The sequence below is a fragment of the Argopecten irradians genome, chromosome 12 (assembly GCF_041381155.1).
Source record: "Argopecten irradians isolate NY chromosome 12, Ai_NY, whole genome shotgun sequence".
NCBI classification, from domain to species: Eukaryota; Metazoa; Mollusca; class Bivalvia; order Pectinida; family Pectinidae; genus Argopecten; species Argopecten irradians.
In genome coordinates this window covers 9,269,216-9,294,259 of record NC_091145.1, presented here as the reverse complement: position 1 = coordinate 9,294,259, position 25,044 = coordinate 9,269,216, and the positions used below count along the sequence as shown (strand labels likewise).

Sequence of the window (25,044 nt, the reverse complement as noted above, 5' to 3'; positions counted from 1 at the left end):
AACTAAAACATACTATAAACTGTAAAACCTCAAATACACCATTTATCAATAACTATGATATTGATACTTTAATATGAGCCTGCAATATGCTTGAATGAAGGATCGCCAATTTTTGTGAATAAATGACATTGAGATTTGAACAATTTCCTCTCAATACCCAAGATACCCAGATACCAAACGCTGGGCCTCTTGCATGCTGGGATTAAGGGTTAACATATTTGCTCAAATGAGTGGCCTTGACCTTCATGCAAGGTAAATGATGTCAAAGAAGCTAACTATTCAAAAACTTGATACTTGACCTGACCTGTGCTGTGTATCTATCAAGCTGTGTGGTCTTTATGGCTAGTATTTCCCAGCAAGGAGCTCTTCCTCGGAGCATCAAAGGTTACTAGTAAAACTATTAATGCTTAATTTGCATGAACAATTTAGTGTTAAGTCCCTATACATGACAGCCGATGTACCATTGTTGTGTCTAGAATTCAACAGGACTGAAAAAGTTACAATGACCTTTATCAGAATTGTAGAAGTCATATATGATTAATCGCTTTTTAAGGAGATGTATTAATTACTGAGATGCATGGACATCTTATATTGGACCCATATCATGCACAAGAATCCCCAAGTAACGAGTGAGCAATTTTTGATCCATGGAGCTGATGGTATAGACCATGATATCTTCATATTGTTTCGTCTGCTGCTGTCAAAAAATATCTAAATAAAATCAGTTTGATTGTTGTTTCGATGATAATTATAAGAAATACTCTGAAATATACTATTTCATTGATTGTCTTGGTATTAAGTTCAAAACAAATTTTTTTGAACGGTTGTTTGGGGTATTTGTTTCAGAACCACCTACCATAAAAAAAGCATTGGAGAAGTGTTATACATGTAAAGCTGGAGACAAGAATGTACGTCTTGTCTGTGTGGTGTTGGGCAAACCTACTCCAGAGGTGTCCTGGTAGGATACAACATACGTTTTGAACCCCTAAACCTTAGCTTCTCTGCTTTTATTTCCAACATTTAGTTCTGTTTTCCCAGACCTGCAGTACAATATGCAGTTCTCACCTTGTCGTCATTGTCGTCAATGAGTAGATGTTTCGTTTTCTTTGCTTCGACTTTGCTTATCGTTTGCTTGCATTGAAAACCTTCATGTTTTGCAGAATTGAGTTAGTTAAAACATTTACTTTTTGGGAGATATTTTGTTTCATATTTCTGTGTTCCTTTATGTTATATTTCTATAAGGGAAGATGAATGGGTGTTTTGAATTTTCAATTAATTACCCTGCTTTAAGTTTTAGATTTGTTTCAATTGATATCTTTTTAGTTTTGCTCCATTTAGCTTTTAAGTTTCACCAGCTTAGTTTGTGTGCTCCTTTTCTGAAATTTTTGATTGAGTCTGCTTTATACTATTGAGTTATTATTATTTTCTTGCAAAATTTATCATATGTGTTAAAATGATATACAATCGAATTTTACATCTGTTTAAATGATAATTAAATTTTTCAAGACATTGTCAATAGATTATTGATACAATATTTATATCAATATCTTCATCATGTTAATGCTCTTTTTATGATTGAAACAAGTTAACTACTTTCAAAGCATTATTATTTAGAATTAAATATCTTCGTACCATGATAATAGGTCAAAAGGTGGAAAGAAAATAAAATCCAGTGACAATATCAAAATTGAGTGGGACGCTAAGACTGGTAGCGCCGCCCTGGTGTTAAAACAACCTACGCATCAGGACTCTGGTGAATACCAGTGCGAGGCTACGTCACCTTTGGGTAGTACTAGTACCTCCACAACTCTCAAGGTCAAAAGTGAGTACTGCTGGGGCTCAACAGTATCAGGACATGTTGGCTTAAAGCCATGTTAAGGTCTTGGGCTGACAGAGGTACATCCACAAACATACATAGACCAATACAAATTCAGTGTAATCACATAAAACACACAAAAACTCAATATTTCTATCACAACAACTGGTCAACATCAGTATGTTTTATATCAATGTAGTGACATGAATTATTGACTTGGATTTGATTTTGATTTTCAGCGGAGCAGTTTACAATGTGAAATATTTTAATATGCTATGCGTGTATATGATGAATGTAAAGGTAGGACTTACTATCAATTTAATCAAAGCATGGCTGTTTTGATTGATTGATTGTTTATTCATTTTTATTTTCATTTTTTTCTGCTGTTTCCTGTGGTTGTGAGGATAAAAGTTCTCAAATTCTTTAGTTTGTCCTCAACCCATTGATAATTACACAGTGACCAGTTACTTGTTGTATATCTATGGTTGTTTTCTGAATACTCCAAGAACAAATCTATACCCTAACTGGGATAACTAATTATTATGTTTTAAGGTTTAGATAAGAACTTGAGATGTTATTCCTAAAAAAATTGACATTTTTTTAACCATATACTGTACTCATTACGTTTTAGAGCCAGAGAAGAAACCAGCTGTTGTCCAGCCGTTAGATAAAGAGTACAACTTGACGGAAACCAAGGAAACCATCACACTTACATTTAAGGTCGACGGAAATCCTACACCCGAGGTGTCATGGTAACTGACCACTTCACTATAATAATAAACCGCGTCAGGACCTCTTAAAATAAACTTTTTAGTATATTTTTAAACAAGTTGTTGTCACATTTAAAAGAAATTAACAAATCAAAGAAGAAATATCTGCATAAGTCTGTAAAATTTTGAAAATATCCAAGGAGAAACAAAGCTTTTTAAACAAAAAAAATATATATATAAATGCCTGAATTATAAAGCAAGATTATCAATCGTGTGAATACTTTCAGTTCTGAATTCTGTACCTTTTATTTAGTTGTTTTTCTGCTAATAAGAATTACCTTCTGAGTTCTGAAAAAATCCCAACCCAAATACGATATTGTCAGTCATTCTGCTTTCTAAATGTGACAGGCTGAAAGACGGTAAGCCTTTGGAAGCTGGTGGAAACGTCTCCTTTGGCTGGAATGCAGAGACAGGATCAGCCAGCTTGATTTTCAATGGTGTTAGTGTGGGTGATTCAGGCAAATACGAGTGTGTGGCCACCTCTACCATCGGTAAAACGACATCCAGCACCACTATCGCTGTCAAAAGTGAGTTTGATTCTGGTATTTACTCCATCCAGCACCACTATCGCTGTCAAAAGTGAGTTTGATTCTGGTATTTACTCATTATCAGTCCCCTGTCGGTAAAACGACATCCCACACCACTATCGCTGTCAAAAGTGAGTTTGATTCTGTTATTTACTTATTATTAGTCCCATGTCAGTAAAACGACAACCATAAGTACCATTATCACTGTCAAAGTTTAGATCTGGTATTTATTGCATTTAACATACAACTTACCTGTTATTTTGTGTGTATTTGAAATTGGTTACAACGTATATCCCACATGTTTTCGGCGATAGTTCCACAGCCCGCATTATACATCATCTAATGTAAATAAAATCATATAGACCGAGGGCATTACACTGGAAATTACGGCATTTGTGTAAACAATCGTGATTAATTTTTGCCTAGCTTTCTGTCAAATGGTATGTAGTTTTTTCTCATTTTGGATGTTATGAATTGTTCTTCAGAGCCAGAAAAGAAGCCAACATTTTCTGCACCTCTTCAAAAGGAAAACAACAAGAAGGAAGGAGATGAGAACTTTGTGATGAGTTGTACAGTAGAGGGAAATCCTCCTCCTGAGGTTTCATGGTAAGACACTTATATATAGGCCAAGAAAGTGTAATCGTCTTCAATTTCTGTGTCACTTTCATAGAATAAGCATCGCTGCAAAAATTGAATATAATAACAATGGGCAGCTGCAATTAAATTGTTCAAGAGTAAATGACAAAAAAGGATTTGGTTACGCCTAGAGAAAAACAAAAGAAAAAAGTATTTCATTCCCAATAATTATATTATCTAAATTACTGATTTTGATCGTGTTATTTATACAGATAATAATGCCTTGGACAAAACAAAGTTAAAATGATTAATGAAGATTTAAATGTTACTTGTGATTTGGAAATAAAATGATAATCTGACTTTCATATTCAAGTTATATTGCTGTACGATTCTTGTTCCATGAAATATATGTATCCTGCCTTCATGAGTAGAGAGGAAAAGTACTCATGATTGTAAAGAAATTGAAGTCTTTATTTAATATAAATCTGCATTTGACTGGTTTTGTCTGAACTCGCAGGACGAAGAATGGAGAAAAACTGGAAGCAAGTGAAAATGTCATTGCAAAATATGACGCAGAAAAGGGTGTAGCATCCTTGACCTTCAAGGTGTTGTCATGCTCTGATGCTGGGAACTACGAGTGTGTGGCGGTGTCGTCTGCTGGCACTGGGAAATCCAAGGCTAACTTAACAGTCAAGAGTAAGCAATGTTTCTCACCCACGACAAATCAGGCTTTCATCACATCACACCAAGGTAAGCGACAACAAAGGTGTACCAGCCCCGAGTGTCTCCAATTACTCAAAATATATCTCCTTTGATCATGCAGAATGTACAATAGATGATTCCATTACGAAAGTTAATGGTACATTAAAAACAGTTCCCACTATTGGTCTTTGTTATTTGGATCTGAGCTAAAAAAAACCAGCATGTAATATTTCTCAGGGATTCTTGTTTTCCATTGTTTCATTTGTCCACGATTACGTCATTGGTCCTCCTTTTCGTATCTGAGTTCATAGCTCACGTTGGACATCTTACAAAGTATTTGTTATATTTTATATATTTTTCTGGGATTTCTGGCATTTTTTTTTCATCCAACAGCTGTTATAATTATATTCCCAATGAGCATAGCTGTTAATGAGACACCAACTAGCAAATATTATAAAATCCTTCTCCTTTTTTTCTTAACGTTTTGGACATTACATTTCACTGTCAGTCTTTGCCTTGAAGAAGTAAAGTTGCGGAATTGATTCTCAAAGGCTTAGGGGCAGATAAGATACCCTCTGTTTATCATCAATTTAAGGTAATTTGAGGTAAAAAAAATAATTGATTATTTTCTTCTTTCTATAATCGCTTGGCATCAGCTTAGTGCAGGATTAGTGAATTCTGGAAATTGTGGAATGTACCAAAATTTTCTTTTGGAATCAGTTGTTCTGTCTGTATATTATCTTTTACCTATCCTTTCAATGTCCCATCTTCTATAAATTGACCATGAATATGAATATGAAAAATGAAGCTGTATAAAGGCAATTGCTTGCTGGGCGCCATTACGAACATCAAACCACGATACGGTAACACCTTTGTTGGACGCTATGAGCCTAGGCCCGTTTACCCGAGTGTAAACTTCGATCTATGGTAATGTAGCATGCTGGCCTGAAACCTTTTCTCCTTTGTTTACCCAATCCTTTTATACAGGGCAGTTCTCCGGACTTTCATCAATTCACATTAGTTTCCTTTATTATTTTTGTTTTATAATATTTTTGTGGATTCAAGGTAAGAAAACATATTGTTTTTACACTTTTTGATTTTACAATTTCATTGGTTTTGTAAGTATGTAATATGTTGTCAGACATAGCCCTGTAAAAGGAAATTTAAGAACTTTCGAACTAAAGTAGTGCCTTATTGTAGTCAAATGTACCAAATGCTTAACATTTGTAAAAAGTTGGCTTCACATCGATTGCGAAAGTTATTTGCCAATTAAATCATTACAAATGACATTGATAATTTTAAAAAAAAACACAGGATTTTGATTTAGGTCACGCAGAAATGTCCCAATACCATTGTCCTAATAATCCTATTTTTATCATTGTTATATGTATATGTATATTGTAAATGATATGCTTCTCTTCTAATAATTTCTATAATCTGTACCTATACAAAGTTTGTCTTCTTTTAGTCTGGCTTATATTGTTTAGAATGCTTTGTAAGTCTATATGTTCTATACTGTAATGCTGCTATAATTGTTTTTGTTGCTTCATTATTGCTATAAGTTCTATTTTGTTGACAATTCACTCAGGCTAATTCTTTTATATAACTAAGAAGCAAAATATAGCATTATTGTATTGTTCTACATTTCTTATGAAACATTTAACATAAAACATTGACAAATTCCACGACATTGTTAAGTATTTTAATTAATATCGTTGAAATATCAAATCGTTGATCAATACGATTAAGCAGGTACAATACAGACGCTGTACCCATACCCGAGCCAAAGTCACGAACGTTAAACAAATAAACTACATAACCACTGACAAGGTGATAAATGATTTTTAGGCAAGATAATTCATCTAATAAGGTAAACAAACTACTGTCATAACGATTTGAGCAGTTCTAGACAAAAGTTGCATTACTCTACGAGCAAGGGACAGGGTTCGGCATACAAGAAGTTTGACCACAATTTTTAAGTTCTATTTTGTTGATTAAATTCGATATTTGCAAGCATTTCTTTACGTTTGCATGCATCTTTGTTAGCATTATTTCCACACCTTTCTCTAACACATTAATGCAAGCACTTAAATTCACACATTTTCAAGGTTTTGTTCACACATACACATTTGCAAGCAGTTGTTTACACATTTACAAGTAACATTTGCAAGCAGTTGTTTACACATTTACAAGAAACATTTCAACTTTCAACAACAATGCAAACACCTGTTTAAAAAGATGCTTTCTCAAAGTTATGTTGTTGTTTTTCTGTTTAAATTGCATATAATGTCAATTAGCAAGTGTTGACCTAGCTCAAGTTCGGCTTTTATGGTGTGCATGAACTACATGCTTCAATAAGAGCTTCTTTTACCTATGTGAAATGTGGTGTTAAAGAGTGTTGTAAAATGTTATAATTGGCAATTAGCATGGTCGTTTTTACAGTAATTACTAAAAGTGTTAAAATTCTAATCAGTTATTTTAAAAATAAGTCCAGCATTCTTAATAAGGACTATAAAGGCATTGAAACACTTTTGTTTAGTTTAAAATAAGTCATCAAAATAACCACTTAACTATAAATCATTACATTTTAATGAATTTTCAAAAACAGTTTACGATGCGTTTCCCAATTTTTTTTTAAAGATCAAGTGTAGAATCGCTCTTAGTAAATATTCACCTGATTTTCTGTTTTGTTTTACAAAGTGCATATTAGATGCAATATGGTAATGTATTGTAGATGCATAACATACTTTTAAAGATATCTTTAATAATTTGTCTGAATTGGAGTGATATACTGGGTAAAAATTGTAAATCTGACATTGAATTATTTGTGTACAGTGCCAGAGATCAAACCCAAGTTTTCCAAGGACCTGGACGAAACGTATAACGTTCTGGTCGGAGACAAGAATGTTACACTGAAGTGTGTTGTTGACGGCAATCCATGTCCTGACGTATCATGGTATGTTCATTTGTTATCACTAACGATTTTTGAAATGGTGATTGAGCTTGCGAAGAATAAATAATTCTCAATAACTATCAAATGGGGAGCATTATCATTGCTAGAACCACGTCTTCCCAACCATGACTGCACATTGAGTCTAAATCTTGAAACATTTATATCGCTATGACTTTAATAGTCCGTGATATAACATTTGAGAGGATTGAAATAAAGCTAGTGTTTTACATGTTTACATTCTAGATTTTTATGATTATTTGTTAACTTGATTTGAGTGTGTCGATCTACTTCCGTATATCTCTTTGTTTTTGCGAGGATGACAGTTCGTGGTTTCGTGGGATATTGCTATGGTCGCGTAAATTTGAACCGCGAAAATGATAACTATACAAATAATACATATCTTAGAGCCAAATCGCGAAATTATAAAAACGTCAAAATTTATTTTCTCGTTTGAGTCCAAATCGCAAAAGTATTGACTCGCAAAATTAAGTTCCTACAGTACACGGTATTACATGACTGGTTATCATCCAGTATGTGCAAAACAGTGTATGCAAGATGGATTTTTTTTACTCAAAAGATGCATAGCATTATGATTTTATTAGATGATAATTATGCTGAATATTTGTAATTAAGATTGCTGATTAAAGTTTTGCATAATATAGCTATTTTCTGACATAAAATAATAATAATATTCTCCTGAATAATTGAAATAATATCCAATAACTGCAATGCAAAAAGATTTATAGATTTATTAGTAGTTTTGCGATTATAAATTCTATTATATATTTTATTTTAAGGTACAAGGATGGAAAGAAAGAAAAACTTATGGATACCAGTAATATGAAAATGGCGTTTAACCAGAGTACAGGCGATGCGTCACTTGTCTTCACTAGTGTCAGCTTGTCAGATGCTGGTAGTTATGTGTGCGTAGCAGATTCAGCAATAGGAAGCAAGAGGAGTGAGGGTGTTCTCAAGGTTACAAGTAAGCATCTTTCAAGGTCACAATAAGTGTCTTTCGATGTTATGTCTCTTAAGGTCAAAAGTAAATTTCTCTGAAGTCATATCAGATGTCTATCAACTCTTCCAGGGGCATGGTGTCTCTCAAGGTTGCAAGAAGAATTAACAAGGTTACGATATGTGTCTCTTAATATCGTAGGCAAGCATCTCTTATGGTTACACTAGTATCTTTCTAGTTGACAGATAGGTCCTTCTGAAGATCATATCATTATCTTTCTAGTTGACAAATAGGTCTTTCTGAAGATCACGTCAAGTTTCCAAGTAAGTGTCATACAAGGTCATAAGTTACTATTTAGTGTCTTTCAGAGTAACAAATAGGTGGCTTCCATGATTTCGTAATGCCAGAAATATTTGTCGATCGAAGTTTCAGGTAGGAGTGTCATAGTAATAGGTAAAATTATATGTCATCAGAAAAATCAGAAGTTTTTATCCACCTTAGTTCCAGGTAGATGTGTTATAGTCATAAGTAACTTTATGCCACGTATTGTTTATTTCAGAACCAAAGCGTCCTCCAGTTTTTACAGACATGGCCGCCAGTCAGACTGTTCCTGTGGGAGGTGTGGCTGTCTTCAAGTGTATGATCACTTCAGAGTCTCCAGCTACATTCACCTGGTACGGTTACTGTCACATACTTGAAACGTACCTATGTTGGTCTTTCAGATTTCTGTGAAATTAGAATTGGGAAGTACAATTATGAAATGGGTCTAAAAAGATAGTAGTCGGTGAAGGGACATCTTCGCTACGTAACGTAAGCAGAAGCCTTGTTAAGCGAAGATTGGGAAAGGCGATTCGCCACGTAGTGCTATCAGAAGCCTTGTTAGCGAAGATGGGGAAAGGGGATTCGCTACGTAACGTAATCAGAAGCCTTGTCTAGCGAAGATGGAGAAAGGGGATTCGCTAAATAGCGTAATAAGAAGCCTTGGCTAGCAAAAATGGGGAAAGGGGATTCGCTACGTAACGTAATCAGAAGCCTTGTCTAGCGAAGATGGAGAAAGGGGATTCGCTAAATAGCGTAATAAGAAGCCTTGGCTAGCAAAAATGGGGAAAGGTATTGCTTAGCGAAGATTGCGAAGAGGGAAATAAAGTTACACATTTTGTGAGAAGACAATTTCATTACTCATCCTCAGCTAAATAAAACATTAATAAATCACTTCACCATAGATTATGTAATTGTATTACTAGTAACTATTATTTAAATTCTGATTCTGTAGGAAAAAGGGCGACAAAGTTCTTTCAAGCACAGATAGGATCAAGATTGCAGTTTCCAAGACGGACACAAGCCTGACTATCACCGGTGTCCAGTTTGACGATCGTGCTACTTACACGTGCTCAGCCAAGAACGAGGATGGAGAGGACCATACGTCAGGTGACCTCAATGTTGAGGGTAAGTTTATACGATCAGTAGCTTGCTCAATTTGTTTTATTCGAATGTTTTAATTATGTTAGATTAGCAATTGGACTGAAATTATTTTAAGTTTTATTCTGATTAAATAATTGTAATAAGAACTGTAGCTAGTACTACCTATGTCACATTAGTAACATGCTTGCCTTTCTCTTAGATGGCAAGGCTATTTTCTTTTAGACACAAGAAGAATAAGATAATCTGTTTTTGTCCAACCTTTGTTTCAAAAATGTAACTACTTTTGACTTTCCATTCCCAAACCCGATCCATAAAAATATTCACCTTTGATCCACAGTGACATGATATTATACATTTCACCATCAAGAATCACTTCTGACCTTATATCTCACAAAACTGATAAGACAATACCAATGACCCTATGACCTTATGACCTCCGTCCTCACAACTGATCTTTAAGCATTAAACTATCTTCCTATGGCGTCTATGGTCTATATAGATGACAGAGCTTGGCAGACAATCTTCATAATGCACCCTAGCGCAATATGAGATGATTGTCTGCAAAGCTCTGGCATCTATATAGACCATAGATGCTATAGGAAGATAGCTTGATGTTTATATTTACATTATCAACTCATTTTAGGGTTTCTGTATTAACATTATTTAAGCTAGACCAGGAAAATCGTTTATCAACGACGATTTCATCCACAAGATGAAACAGACATTTTGAAGGTGATCAGTTGACGTCACCACGTCAACATTAGTGACGTCATAATGGTCGCGTTTTGGGTGTCAGTTATACCGTCATATACTTTACTTTGCCTTGGTTGGTTTATATAGTAGAAGTGACAAGTAAATGTAAATATTCATAGATGTTTGACCTATAATCCTCAAAACGGAGTGTATCACTATTATGGCTTATCTTCATTTAGCCATACCACTTTCTCGACTGATTAAATCATAAAGACTTTAATTATATGAAAAGTGGTAGATTAGTGATAAAGATAGGGAAGGTACTTCAGCAATCTATTGACCATTTATAATTCTACATTGGAATCCCCTAAGCAACGACATCATTGATCAAGTATTTTAGAACACAAGTGAAGAAACATTTGATTTTGTGTGTTTATATATTTATCAAAATGGAATTTCCTGCAATATATTGGGGAAGGTTTATCAGATAAGTAAATGAAGAGATTTCACGAAATAAAAAAAGAAATATTTCAAATTTTAGTTTTCAAATTTTATATAATTATTATGATTGTTTTTGGAGGGGGTGCAAACTCAAAGAACAAATTATCTTCAAGTAATCCCCAATGTATTGCACATTTTGTGATATCCCTCAATGAGTCAAATTATACTTCAAAACATGTATCTTACTCATATGCTGTGTAGCAGGCCTCGAAAGCAAACTTTGCGCCATTTAGCTTTACTCACAAACGACTTCATTGAGGGATTTGACGTGTATGGTGATTTAATTTGCTCTGGTTTAGTGTGTCTTGGATTTGGTGTGGATGATTTTATTTTGGGCCATTATTATACATTATACAAATAAATTTTTGCATAATACATATGAATTATTTCAGCTTTTATATTATCATACTTTATCTGTCCAGCAATAAGTCGATGTCCGGAAATTAGCTCCTCTCCATCCCCCCCCCCCTGCGTACTGCATTCTAATCAATAAATGCCGATAAATCTGATTGCTAATATGAAAATGTTTGAAGCGAATATATTTAAGACCTCTCAATACTTGTTGCTAGACAGATACAGTAAACTTCTATTATATTGCATTTACTTTTCAATGATTGAAATCAATCATTTATTTCGTTTTTTGGCCTACATATTTTGAAAACATTTTTGTCTTATCTGGATTACTAGAAAAAGGTGTTAAGGGTAGATGGACACCATTATCGGACGCGCCCAGCTCGTTTATCGCTGGGGAGGAGGACGAGGTTTTTCTACCGGATGACCGAAAGCCTAAAGGTAAAACTGGGAACAGGAGCCACACACACAGAGTCATGCATCATGTTCACATTCTTACGATCCATAGTCACTCAACAGAGAAAATTAAATTCACTTGGATAGAACTAGAACAGGATAACTCACTTAATTAACACCAGCAAGCATGGGAAATGTTTACTTAATGATATTTTCTTATTTTCTCGTTATGCAGAGTTATCGCCCATCATAAACTGTTGATATTAGTGAACTTTGCATACTACAGTATTATCTGCTCATAACAGTAAGCAATGATTGTGGCGTCATGGGTTTGTGAGTGACGTCATATTCTTCAGAGAAAACGTCACTAATTTCACACACAAACTACTGATGCTACAATCAGTACTTATCGCATACAAGGGCAGATAACTCTTTAGTTTACAAAAATGACATTACAACACTCAATGACATTACAGTAAAGAACAATAATGATATTCAAGCAAATTATAGCGAAAGGGGGATAACTCTGCATTTTGAGAATCAAAATAGATCTTAAGCATTGTTAACTTAACACTAGAATTATATTGGGTATAGATAGTTGATCTCTATCTTTTATCTCTATCTTTACTTACACAAAGCATGTGATCTTTTTTCAAAAAGGTTAGCTAACTGACTTTTGTTCGGCTTAAAATTAAGTTCTTTTAATCAATTTTTGAGTTTCCCTGATATGAGGTTCTGAATAATACGTTTATGGCATTGTTACAATTAACCGTTAGAACAATTTCTTTACTGACAAAGAATGATGAGCGATTTTTAATTGATGCTGAATACGGCATGGTAACGTTATAATTGATTGAGTAACATCTTGCAGCTAGTTACACATGGGACACGTATGTACAGGATATTACGATCCTGGCTGAAGGACACGCCCATTACATAGGTAACAGTGTTAGTACTACCCACGTGAAGCTTCCTAGCGTTCCTGGTCTGCTGCTTGTTATCTGATGTTAGACGTCGGCTTAAGGACGCGTGCTACCTTACTGTTATAACTGTACTGAGTCACAAGGGGTTCAAATGAAAGGGGTTATCAAATATAAGTTTCATTTATATTTTTTCGATATATTATAAAAACAATAATGAGGTTAAAGCTGTTCTTCAATTACAAAAGAAAACTGAAGATAGTTTAATTTAATTGTTAAAAAACGTAACTGACTTTCTAGATAATTTGATCTATATAATATATACATGTATTACATATATTTGCTCAATATATCGTTTATACAAGTTAGATTGCATAATAAGCAAAAATACGTAATACAAATATTTATGCGTAATTCTTGTGATTATAAATTAAATCATTAAATCTAAAATAATCCAAGTATACTTGTAAGTCAGCATATATACCATATAAGCCTAAAGTTATTCTTTCTGCTACTTCTCAAATACAGAAAAAATGATAAAAAGATAAATCATCCAATGAGGTCTTTAAAAAGCATAATTCTTCGAATCATAATGCCAGTTGATAAAAAATTAAAATATTAAGCATATTTCATTTCATTTCAGAAATATTTTATTAACAATACAAATATAAAAAAAATTACAAAGTGTTTTTAAAAGAATAAGACAACAGGCGCAATGCCTATATCTGTCTTTCTCTACAAAAATGAGTTTTTTCCATTAAGAATATAACACAAAATATGTAGATTTAATATACCATAGTATAGCAGTTCAAGTAAAAGAAATTTGTGGTTAAAATATTGGAAATCAGGGTTCAGTTGTTTGGCAAAAAAAGATTATGGGGAGAAAAGTATATCTCAAATCACAGGTATATCATTAAAGAAAGATAATTCTACCTCAACTCACAGCTATACCATTAAAGGGAGATAAATCTACCTCAAATCACAGCTATAACATTATGGGGAGATAATTCTACCTCAAATCACAGGTATAACATTATGGGGAGACAATTCTACCTCAAATCACAGGTATAACATTATGGGGAGACAATTCTACCTCAAATCACAGGTATGGCATTAAAAGGAAACAATTCTACCTCGAATCACAGGTATAACAGTTATAAGGGAACAATTCTTCACACAGGTTGAGCATTACAACTGGAAATAAATTCTTCGCGCGAAACTTTGATGCATCAAAGTTAATATGTTTAGGCTATATTGTAAAGGTTAATATTTCAGTGTTTATACTTATTTTAGCGCTTTTTCAATTTAGCAGATATAACGTTTTTTACTAGTTATAAGAACAGGCACCATTAAGCCCACAACTTGAATCATAACTTTGCGCGAAAATTTGAATGCAACAAAATTGATTAAAAGGCTATATTGTAAAGGTTAATATTTCAGTGGTTTCTTATTTTAGCGCTTTTTTTCATTTAGCAGGTATAACTTTTATAAATGCGCTAATAACAGCTTGCATATTTTCTGCGCCTTGAGCAAAAATCTTTTCTGTACTAAAATAGCCTTCATAAAGTCATTACTTCTTAGAACTAGGAGAGCGAAAGATAGACAAGAGAAACTTTTGTTTGTTTGTCAGAGCTTTCTACATGAACTTCATAAAAAACCATTAACACTATAAACATGAAGATTTTCGATACAAGGAACCAGAATCCGGCTTTTTGTAAGAACTAGGTCTTATTGCCAGTAAAATACTGTATAAATGGCGTGAATGAAGCAAGCCAGGCCTAAATCGTGTCCTTTTTCTGTAATGAATGCATATCAAGTTTGTAGAGATACCTCAGTTTTGTAAATAAAAACAGTGCAGTTTTTTTCGCGAAATCCATGTTAAATAGTCATTGGCTTTGCAACTTGATCGAGTTGATGTTTGCCCTTCATGCTTTTTGACAGCAATGTCATGTATATATGTGTAAGCACAGCTTTTGTCCATGTCAATATCTCAAATTTTATATGTTTAGAAACATCAACTGCAAGAGTTCCCAGTTTGAGTTTATTAATATACTTTCAGCTAATCAATTGAGCTGCATTGTGGTTATGCGGAACTGACCTCACAGCTATCGAGATTGGCTTTACATGTTAGAATGTTGAATGCCATGTCGATGTTATAACTCTGTGTTAAAGTCATTGTCACCTTCTGGTGAAAATGCAAATTACCGGATAATGTGCAGAAGTGAATGTATGATACAGGTAGATGTGATTTTTTTGTCTATACATAGGTAATTTTAAAGCAATTTACTCTACATTTCATTCCGTATATAAGTAGTCCTTGTTTTGGTGTTTTGATATATTGTAGTCGTAGATTATGTGTTTAAGTGCCAGTCTGCCTAAACATCATGTAACATTCTGAAATAGTTATCAAGACTATGTTTCTAATTTATTTGAACTTTATTTAACATATATTTTTTTTTAATTGCGTAGAGTTATGGAAGCTTGAATTATGAATTAATTTTCAAAATTGATAAAATCGCAAATTGTATGTGAATACGAGTTTTTCTCCCTTATACCACCGACTCCCCGAATAAAAGTCGTATTTCAAAGAAATCAATCAAAACCTTTTGGAGCTTGAAAAAATCTTATATACATACAGTTTTGGGTAATTAGACATAATCGAGAAAAATCCATAACTGCAAACTTCCACATTCAAATTTTATATCTAATATTTTAAGATTTTCATACTGTTAATGTTATAAAAAACTCCGTCTTACATATTTTCTGTACTAGTTGTTACTTAGTGAGGGAACTCGTATAGGTATGCCTTTTTTCGTCCTTCTATTTTTGAAATAAAATAAAATTGAAATCAATAAAAGAATATAAGAAACACAATGGTGTATATAACCATATCAAATACGACTACTTTTTTGTCCATGTATATATCAGTAATCAATATCTTATTCTATGATGTGTCTTGGATCACCCCTGCATGATACTTAGGAAGACTAGTATCTGAATGTGTGTGGTGGTTTTTTTAAGTTGAACTATTTCTGGTGTCAGGGTAGGACTGGTCATTTTAGTCTGTCAGATGTAGAAATGTAGGTAGTACTGTTTTGATAATCGTTTTTGTATGTGTATGTTTGTCTTGTGTAGATATATGACTGTACATAAGTGACATGGCGTATGTATACAAAAATGTTAGTACTGTTTATCATGGCTCTATGTGTGGTTTGGTTCAGAAAAGTTTCTTCATTCTGTACCAAACAATCGTCTTTTAATTACTTTATGTATTTTGACATGGTAGCCAACTAATTTAACTTTACAGTTGTAGAGATTACATTTTATTCAGCATGGTTTTAGATTTACATTACTCTAGGTCTTAAAGAGTAATCCCGGTTGACTACTGATAATAACAACATAACAAAACTTACTTTAAGGACATTTCTATAATAAAAAGGGCAAAAAACGATGAAAAGAATAGGCACAGATCTAGCATATTCAGTTAAAATATATAGGAAACACACTTTTGTTTTGTTTCTAGAAAGACAGGTTTGACTATTGTTGGTGCAATGTTATTTTCAATTTATAAAGTCAAGTTTCTAGCGAAATTATTTTAAAATTCCTTATTTGTTATCACAATCTAAAATCATTATAATATTTACAATATTTACAGCTGATAAGTTGAACAGTGAAACTGACGTCCAAAATAGCCACTCAGTTAAAAACTTTCCAGAAACAGAAGAGGAAGAATATGTTGTTACCCTGACGGTGAGCCCTGACCAGTATGACCCAGAAATAAACAATTCAGTACTAAACCACGAAAATGATGGAAATGATCTGGAAGATGGGACAAATGAGTCAAACTTGTCTACGGATTTCACCTCTTCTGTCCAAGAAGAATTGGCGTCCTTTTCGACTCAAAACGAAGATGACATGACTGAAGAAATCGAAAATGATATGGAGCAAATTACAAACCTGAACAGAGAAGCGCTGAATTTAGAATTGCAAGGACACATTGCTGAATGCCACACATTGAAATCAATGGATGTGCAAGAGAAAGATTTTACAATGTCTAATACGCCTGAATCTCCCGTCAAACCCATCAACTTCAGTTTCTTAATGAATCCTAATAATGACGACGATTTTGGTGAAGACTCGTATTCTGAATACTCTACAGAGTCGGGAGAAGATCTTTTGCAGTCCCTCACAAGTACTCAGGAGAGACAGGATCGCAGCAGTTTTAAGAAAATAGACCAGGCTGTGTCTGAAAGTAGGACTGAATGCGATGAAATAATCCTGAACAAGGACTCGGGGATTTCGCAAGAGACTGTCCATGTTTCTTTGGGTGAGAAAGATATGGCGTGAACGTGTTGTGAACAGGTTGATATTAATACGATGCACTAACTTTTTTTTACTAGAGATAGATACAACAAAAAATTAGCAGTGTGTGATTGTTGTCCTAAACATTTTTTATGTAGTAGGCTAGATTGTTTTACATATTTGTATTGTAATGGTTGTACTCGTTTTTGCCATTATTAGTAGTCTTTGGACAAGAGTTTTGTTTTGAAAGTATTTTATTCAAATATATTTATTGTAGACCTAAAATCGTGAGGTCCTGTACCAAAGTTGTATTGATGTTCTTAAATGTTGTGAAATTTAGTAGACCTATAGTTGGTTTTACTTTTCAGCATTGCATGTTCACTTTGGGCAATGTCACATAGCCAATATTGTCTATATATGATATCTCAGATTCCTCTGTATTATTATCAAAATGAAGGGTAGCAAAAGCAACAAAGTTCAGATGTTGTATTCTACCATTTAGAACTCTAGGTTGTTACCACGTGGCCATTGCCAGACAGTATATTGGTTATCGTTTTCTCCCATTAACCTCGTGCATTCGCCAGGTTGCATCATTGAATACTATCCAGTAATAAGTAATGGATATCGCTCTAATTTTGATTATTCGCAGTAGAAGTTTTGCAACTGGTTTGATATAGCAACATATGATTGGTTAAAAGTAATTGGATACTAATAGTTTCCCGAGATTGATTAACAATAATTAGTTTTAATACTGTCATGTGATTGGTTAAAATCATTTGATGCAGAATTTCCGAAAGAAATACTGTCTTATCCCCATTTTATAAACCTTAAATCAGGACTGTTTAAGCTAGATATTTGGACGTTATGAAAATAAAATATGATTAGTCAATGAGAATTTTGGAAAATGTGTTTTAACAAATTATTTCTATGCATGAAATTTCAAATGTGAATGTTTATGTAATGTATGTTTTGTGCTTGTGCTAGCTTATATGTCTGCATTTTCACATTGTCATAATGAACTATAATTCTATTTCAGCATTAAAACAAAGATTGCTTTTCAAAATTATAGGCATCATTAGCAGCGAATGACTTCTTTACCATATTCAATATGCCTCAAGATGCTAATTGTATCACTTAATCAGATATTCATTCTTAACAGTAATACATTGCATGTTTTCTGGATTTTTGTTCATTTCATATATCTATATAAATTGTTATTTTATTACATCAATGATGTAGAGGGATATAGAATTATTATTTTGATTACACTCACGAATTATTACAGAGGAAGAAACTGGACAGGATGTAGTTGACGGAGCTGTAGAATCCAAAGTTGCCATGGCAGCAGAATCTAAGTCAGAGGTGAAGGTCGCTGAGACTAAAACAGAAGAAACTAAACAGGAAGTATCTGCTACTAAAGAAGAGGTCAAGGTGACCCAGGCTAAATCTGAGTCTGTCTCCAAAAAGGAAGAGGTTAAGGTCACTTCTGAGTCTGCCAAGGTTACTCAAGTTACGTCAGAATCTATGTCGTCTGCAGGTGAGCAATCGGAGGAGATCGTAGCCAAAGGTGCCGAAAACAAAATCAAAGACATAAACAGTAAGATTTCATTTTCGTTTTCTCTGCTCGAGGATTGTGTCCGATTCACCAGTACCCTCTGGTTGTGATAAGGGAAGTGAATCATAATTCATCTTTCCTGACCAGAATTCACTTCAATTTCTATTTTTCTTTATTCTATTTTCTCTAACATACACTGAATACTATAATCACCAATCAATCACTGCCTTGATAGTGATAACTAATACCGGTAATTGATTTTGTGATTTTTTCCGACTTGACTGACATACCAAATATTCCTACTCATTTAAGAGCACTATAAGTGGCACATTTGTTGATCTACACCTAAGAGCACCCTGTCTTTAATTTTCTTTGTCGAAATTAAGTGAAATACAAGTAGTTCCAATTAGTTCTTCTAAAACTAACATCAGTGTGATTGGCGTGTGTGTTTTAATCAATCTGCAGTTTTTCTTTATTTATATAACAATTATGGTATAACGTACGTGCCCATGTTGACATTTTAGTATAGATAATACATGGAGTTTAACCTCTTTTGGCTTTTTATGGTTGATAAATATTAATGATACCTCATCCAACGTCAACGATTGATATTATACACATGATACAATTTATCCTACATACTTACCAGTATAGAAACCCTAGGGACCTAGCTTGGTACCTTTTTGTTTCTACAAATAAACTTGGATATGATTTTTCATACAATTTTTATTCGGGAAGGGGTGACAAATAATCACGGAATTTTGGTAATAAGTCCAATGTTCTACCGCTTGTTCTCACTTTGATTTATGAGATGATAACTTTTATTGGTTAGCTGGCAGCTACTTACTCTAACTTTTCCCAAAGATCTCTTATTTTTCTTACCCGTCAAAGCCCAGATGTTGTATTCATAAATGTCGGTAGCTGTTCACTAGATGTAAAAAATACACATAGGAAGCGAAATTAGATGAGTTTTGATAGCCATATTCCTTGAGACTTTATGATGCTTTGTTAAAACACTTGTGTGGAGTATGTATCTATATGTCGTACATTTCAGAGTCTACAGTTCAAGTACTGGAGGAACTGGAGTCCTCTGTCAGCAAACTGAATGAAACATTAAGTCAAACACAAGAAACAAGGTAAAGAAAAACACTTCTTCACTATCATAGACAAATTCTTCTACTACATCAGAACTTATGTTATCATACAACCATATTTTTTTATCCGTGTGAAGATTTTAATGTTTCTTTCATTGCAGTGTTGCATCAAGTACTTCAGACAGTAGAATGCAAATTGTTGAAGTCACAGCTCGTCACGTTACCAAGGAAACCTCGGATGAAGCTAGCGGCGTACGCCATCGTCACCATGATCACCATGGCCCAGAAATCATCATCCCTGCCAGCTCAACCAAAATCCCCGAACACAGTGAAGTCGAGTTGATGGTTAAAGTTCGAGCAGCGAAGCAGGCCAACGTACGCTGGATGCATGAAGGCGAGATTGTACAGCAATCAGGTAGGTACCATACAGAGACTGTGAAACAACATAGAGAGAATCTCACCTTATAATATTCCGTCTATGTATATTAGAGTGTTAGCGCCCTTGCGGGTAGGTATCGATTATTACGTCATTATTTTGTGAGCGCAATTCACGTCGCTTTCTCCAAAACGTATGACGTTATGCTCGCAAACACATAATGTCACAATCAATACCTACCCGCAAGTGCAGATAACTCTGTAATATGCAAATTCGGAATAGTTTGTTATATGGGCAGAATATCCCTATCTAAATGTAAGAGTTTTGCTAGTCAACATGAGAGTTGCTTTTTACAAACTATTGTAAGTGGGTTTAATACCCATGTTCTCATATCTATCTCACATCTATTTATCCGCACATTATGTGTTAAAAATAAAACATAAATCAAATAATCAAATTTTAAACTAGAGTATTGTGAAACATGTTTAGTTTACCATTATCAAATTTTCATGAACATTTGGTAGAAATTTCGATGCTTGATATTAATTAAGATACATTATTTAAATAATCCCATATAGTACATTGGTTAGCAGCAAAAAATAAAATAAAATAAAGTTTAATATTTTTTTCTAATCTATGTGATATTTTCTAGAAGCTACAGTTTCACTTAGTATGTAAGAAGACTATTTTGTACGGGTTATACAAACTTGACATTTCCTTTAATTTATAGTACAATTATAAAACACCTGCTCAGGATGTTGAAATATTATGGTATACAAAAAAGACTAACAATGGAATACTGAATAGATAATAGATGATGTTTTGAAAATGTTACCTCTTCGTTAATAAAACTGAAGTTGATTTGATAATTTTTTTGTATTTCAATAGGATGTCGCTAACGCTTTTACTTTATATGGAACCTAAAATTAGTGACCACCTTCATTACTTTCCAGAGTGTTCCTATCTCCTAACGATTTGTGGTCCTCTGTCTGCCTGTCTCATCACAATCACCACATCCAAGTACAGCTCACTAACATCATTAGACCCCCATTTACATACTCCTACCCCAACATGACCCCCAATAACATCCCCCACTCTCCTAACTAATGCCACCTAGCATGGTAAATGTGGCGTCCATCGTTAGTATTGTTGCTAAAGTTATTTTCATTTTCTTTTCAAAGCTTAAAGAAACATTCCATTCAGTTCAATAATTTGTCAAATTCTGCTAGTTATCTTGAGAATTTCATGTATGCTTGGAAATGCGCAATTTTATAAAGGGGTAAATACCTGCTGGCCTTGACATTTTTCACACTCAAATCACACGTATTTGCACTTAAAATGATTTTGGGTTTTAAGTTAATATTCCAAACAAGAACATCAAAAGAAAAACTCAAAGTGGTCAATCAGCTGAGTCTAACAATATGTATAACATAATTTATATTCATGTCCTAAAATTGGCTAAGAAGTGTGGCTAAACTTCACCGTATCAACTGGTCAAGTTCTGTTCCCTAAGCGATGAGACAGGCAGGAGAGTGGCACATGCGCAGCACTTTGATACCAAACATAGCTTACTTGTAACCATGAGAAACCTTATTCTTTTTCAGAGCGAGGCTACGCCATTTTTCTCATGCTTTATATTCTGGCTTATTACATAATCCTCACTCGCACCTGAAGCCTACTCGGCTTCAAACTCTGTCACATTCCAATCTCACAACAATACCAATAGGGATTGCTTGTGTAATATGTGTGGAAATTTTATATAGAAATAAACTTTTGGTGAATTTCTATGGATTACAAACCACTTATTGGTAAGATCTTTTTTCTATCTGTATGTGAACTAACGCTACTAAAACACTCAGACTGGTTAAAGTTATTTTTATTCATATTTGATTTTTTTTTGCATCAAATTCAATGGATGCTATTTTGTCTTTATTTTTTTTATATTTTTCTTTCTCTAACTTTTTTCTACTACTACAAATTTAAGATGATATAGAAAGAAAATCGAGTCTTTAACATAATATATAACTCAGAATACTGAAAATGAATTATAACAATACATGTATATTGTATTGGGGGTAACTTTGGTAGTAATAAAATCTTGTTATAACAGTTTTCCCCAAAATTCCCTTTGTAAATATTCTGAATCATTTTAGACAGTCCTTCACTAATAGTATCTGATGGCTACGGTCCCTTATTTGACGTTAGCAAGAGAAATACAAAAATTTAAAAAAAATCATTAAAATTTTTCTCTTTATTAGATAATTCCTTTCCTATATATTGTCGCCATATTTGTCTACATGTGGTCGTCTTTCCTTGATATCCATTGATATTGTAATCCCGCCAGATTGTATTGAGTTATCTGTTCTTGTAAGAATGTATTTATTGTTACGAGAGGCGTTTCTAAGTGTAACACCATAAATTTATCAAAACCTGATTTTTTCACATTCAGTAATGACGTAACAATCAATACAAGCTCCAAGGGTAGATACCTCTTTCACAAAAAGAACCAATTTGAAACACCATATCTATGTCTGCCCATTCTTCCCTGGTATATACCTAGACTCTCTGCATGTTTATATATATATATATATCATGTTTATTGATAGCCAAGTATCATATAAAATTCTTTTTTAGCATAAGCAAATTATAGGATGATTGGATAGTTTGCATGTTTAAATTAATGGTATAATGGCATATTCGAACTGACCAGAGGTGAACTGTACATAAACAAATCTTACATCTTTTCTTTCAGTTCTGGTAACTTCATTTTTATTCTTTGATTATTTTTTTTTACTTTGCATTGACAAAATGCTTAAAGAAATTAGTTTGTTCTCTAGTGTGTATATGCTTTCGTTTTCTGATTTATAATAACTTTTATTACTAATTTAAATTACGGGTTACATAATGTTTTTGCGGGTTTTTCCCCCATTTTATTATTGAGTGAATGAAATTAAAAGAAATGGCTTTACTAATAAATAATAAATATATTAAAGATATATTTCTTTTGTTGCTAAATGCTTTAATGGTTGACAAATTTCGATCCAAAGTAAACGACATGAACTTTTCTGAAATACATATTTGTTAATTTACATGTGGTCGTGTTTCAAATACATGTACCGTAAAAAATATGAAAGCTGGATTGTAAATCAATTATATAATTTTCTTTCTGTAAAAATATCAATATTTAATACTATACTAATATACCCACCGTATGGAAAAAAACCAAGAATTCGCCATTTAAGAAGATTCCAGTATAATTTACCAACATATTAAATTGTCATTGTGTTCAGGAAAGTTGAATATCACTTGGATAGCTGCGTTAAGGCTAGCAAAAACACTTTCCTGTTTCGAAGCTGCTTGATTTGTTTATAAGATGCATTGGTTTGTCGACAATATACCTGGTTTTAACTATATATCTCGTTCTGACAGTACATCTCGTTTTCGTTATACAGGTCACTACGAAATGATTGAGGAGGAAGAAAGATTGACCAAGTAGAGCTTCGAGGCCATAGTATCTTTGAATACTAAAGATCATTATTTGTGAACACTAGATGGCGCCCTCTGTGAACACTAGACAGCGCCATCTTTGAACACTAGACAACGCCATCTGTGACAACCAATCAGCGTCCTTTTGTGAACATTGGAGAGCGCCCTCTGGTAACCATTAAATATTGTGCTCCAACGGAATTAAAGACGACAGACTATAATAGATAAAAGACATAACTCCTCTTTTGTAGACCATTTTTACACATCAAACCTATATCGTGGAACAGTAGGTCGAACTATTTTACATCCGTCTGATTCTATCGCGTGCCTTTCAGCCATGGAGTAACTCAATATATAGTGTTAATTATATGTACATATTTCCTTAACCCGACTTAACTGCTGCACTTCCTGTTGTTTCACATGATATTAGTTCCACGCAAGCATATCAAAATCAGCATCATAATTTGAAAGGGAGGTAAGTCTACAAGGGAGATAAATCTTGTACAAACCTTATACAATCATAAGTTGTTATATATTCAGATGGATATCGATCGATAATTTTGCAAGAGTAATAGAGTGTTTCGAGAGTTTGTATTATCCACCCGATTTTATATATCTTTTTTTATTTTCTTTTTAACGATATGATTAAATACGTACATATGTATTTATATATAAAAATATAAAACACGACTAGATTAAATGTTCATAAAAATATGTATGTTATTGTGTTAATCAAAATTCCTAGTCTTCTTCCATAGAAAGAGATTTGTGAGATGAATTTCTATTCGGAGATTTCAAAAGGCTGTAACACTTATGAAAACCTCTTGTATATAAACCGCCTTTACAAGGTAGTAATGAAGACATGTCGTAGTTAGGGAACCTCAGTGACATCAATGCATATCTTACCTTATCTATTGTTTGGGTTTGTCCATTGACCTTATTAACCTTAATATTTCATAATGTATTTTACCAATACTGTGGGTTAGTCCATTATGAAATGTGGGGGGTGGACAGATATACTCATCATGCACATTCCTTGTTTTCTGAATATAGATAATTCTATATTGTACATATATACTCTTAACTTATTGTGTGGTTAGTATGTACCTGTACTGTGTGTGTACCTAACCAGTATCTGTATATTACATTTGTTTACCGCGGGGAAAGGAATGTTTGTCGGAAAAATAAAACTGAAAAAATCTCCAATTTTGTGTCTTTGTTTTCGTTTCACATTTGGTCACATTCTGTACTGTTCAAAGTCTTATTCACAAACCCCTAATCAAATAAACAATCACAGTCTCAACAGAAGTATGAATTGGTCAATGTTATACATTATGAAAAGTACACAAGATAATGGGATCAGATATTCTAGAAGAGCTGGTGTCTCCTGCCTCATCGACAAGTTTACACACTTGTGAACAACCTACCGAGCTTTTGTTTTTCTTATGGAATACCAACCTTAGTTTCGTTTGGCTTATTATATTTATGTCATATTAACCCGGGTCATTTAAGGACAATATCCGGTGTATCTAGTGTCTTTGGTGTGTGATGTACGATGTGCGTGATTTGGGAGACCGAGGTATATTCGTGTGTGTCTTCTTGTATAGCGGAACTCTTGTCCTTTTTATAGTGCTTTATCACTGAAACAT

General features: G+C 33.6%; 1 protein-coding gene across 17 annotated transcripts in view; it reads left to right on the top strand.

The window, feature by feature from the left end:
- The window catches only part of LOC138336961 (hemicentin-1-like), a 71,448-nt gene extending 46,847 nt beyond the window's left edge, over positions 1-24,601 (top strand). For 9 of the 17 annotated variants that reach the window (XR_011210496.1, XR_011210500.1, XR_011210492.1 and 6 more), the window contains 18 exons: positions 847-958; positions 1,644-1,822; positions 2,448-2,568; positions 2,935-3,113; positions 3,599-3,719; positions 4,207-4,439; positions 7,227-7,347; positions 8,142-8,326; positions 8,859-8,973; positions 9,573-9,745; positions 11,603-11,707; positions 12,534-12,602; positions 16,238-16,909; positions 18,170-18,481; positions 19,494-19,575; positions 19,695-19,948; positions 21,514-21,717; positions 23,362-24,601. Coding sequence is in view for 1 of the 17 variants with exons in the window: in XM_069286609.1 (XP_069142710.1) it covers positions 847-958; positions 1,644-1,822; positions 2,448-2,568; positions 2,935-3,113; positions 3,599-3,719; positions 4,207-4,439; positions 7,227-7,347; positions 8,142-8,326; positions 8,859-8,973; positions 9,573-9,745; positions 11,603-11,707; positions 12,534-12,602; positions 16,238-16,909; positions 18,170-18,481; positions 19,494-19,575; positions 19,695-19,948; positions 23,362-23,405 (3,077 nt within the window). In the remaining 16 variants the exon portion in view is untranslated. The remainder of the gene's footprint in view (positions 1-846; positions 959-1,643; positions 1,823-2,447; positions 2,569-2,934; positions 3,114-3,598; positions 3,720-4,206; positions 4,440-7,226; positions 7,348-8,141; positions 8,327-8,858; positions 8,974-9,572; positions 9,746-11,602; positions 11,708-12,533; positions 12,603-16,237; positions 16,910-18,169; positions 18,482-19,493; positions 19,576-19,694; positions 19,949-21,513; positions 21,718-23,361) is intronic. The other 8 variants (XR_011210493.1, XR_011210494.1, XR_011210495.1 and 5 more) reach the window with 8 other exon arrangements.
- The last annotated feature ends 443 nt before the right edge of the window (positions 24,602-25,044 follow it).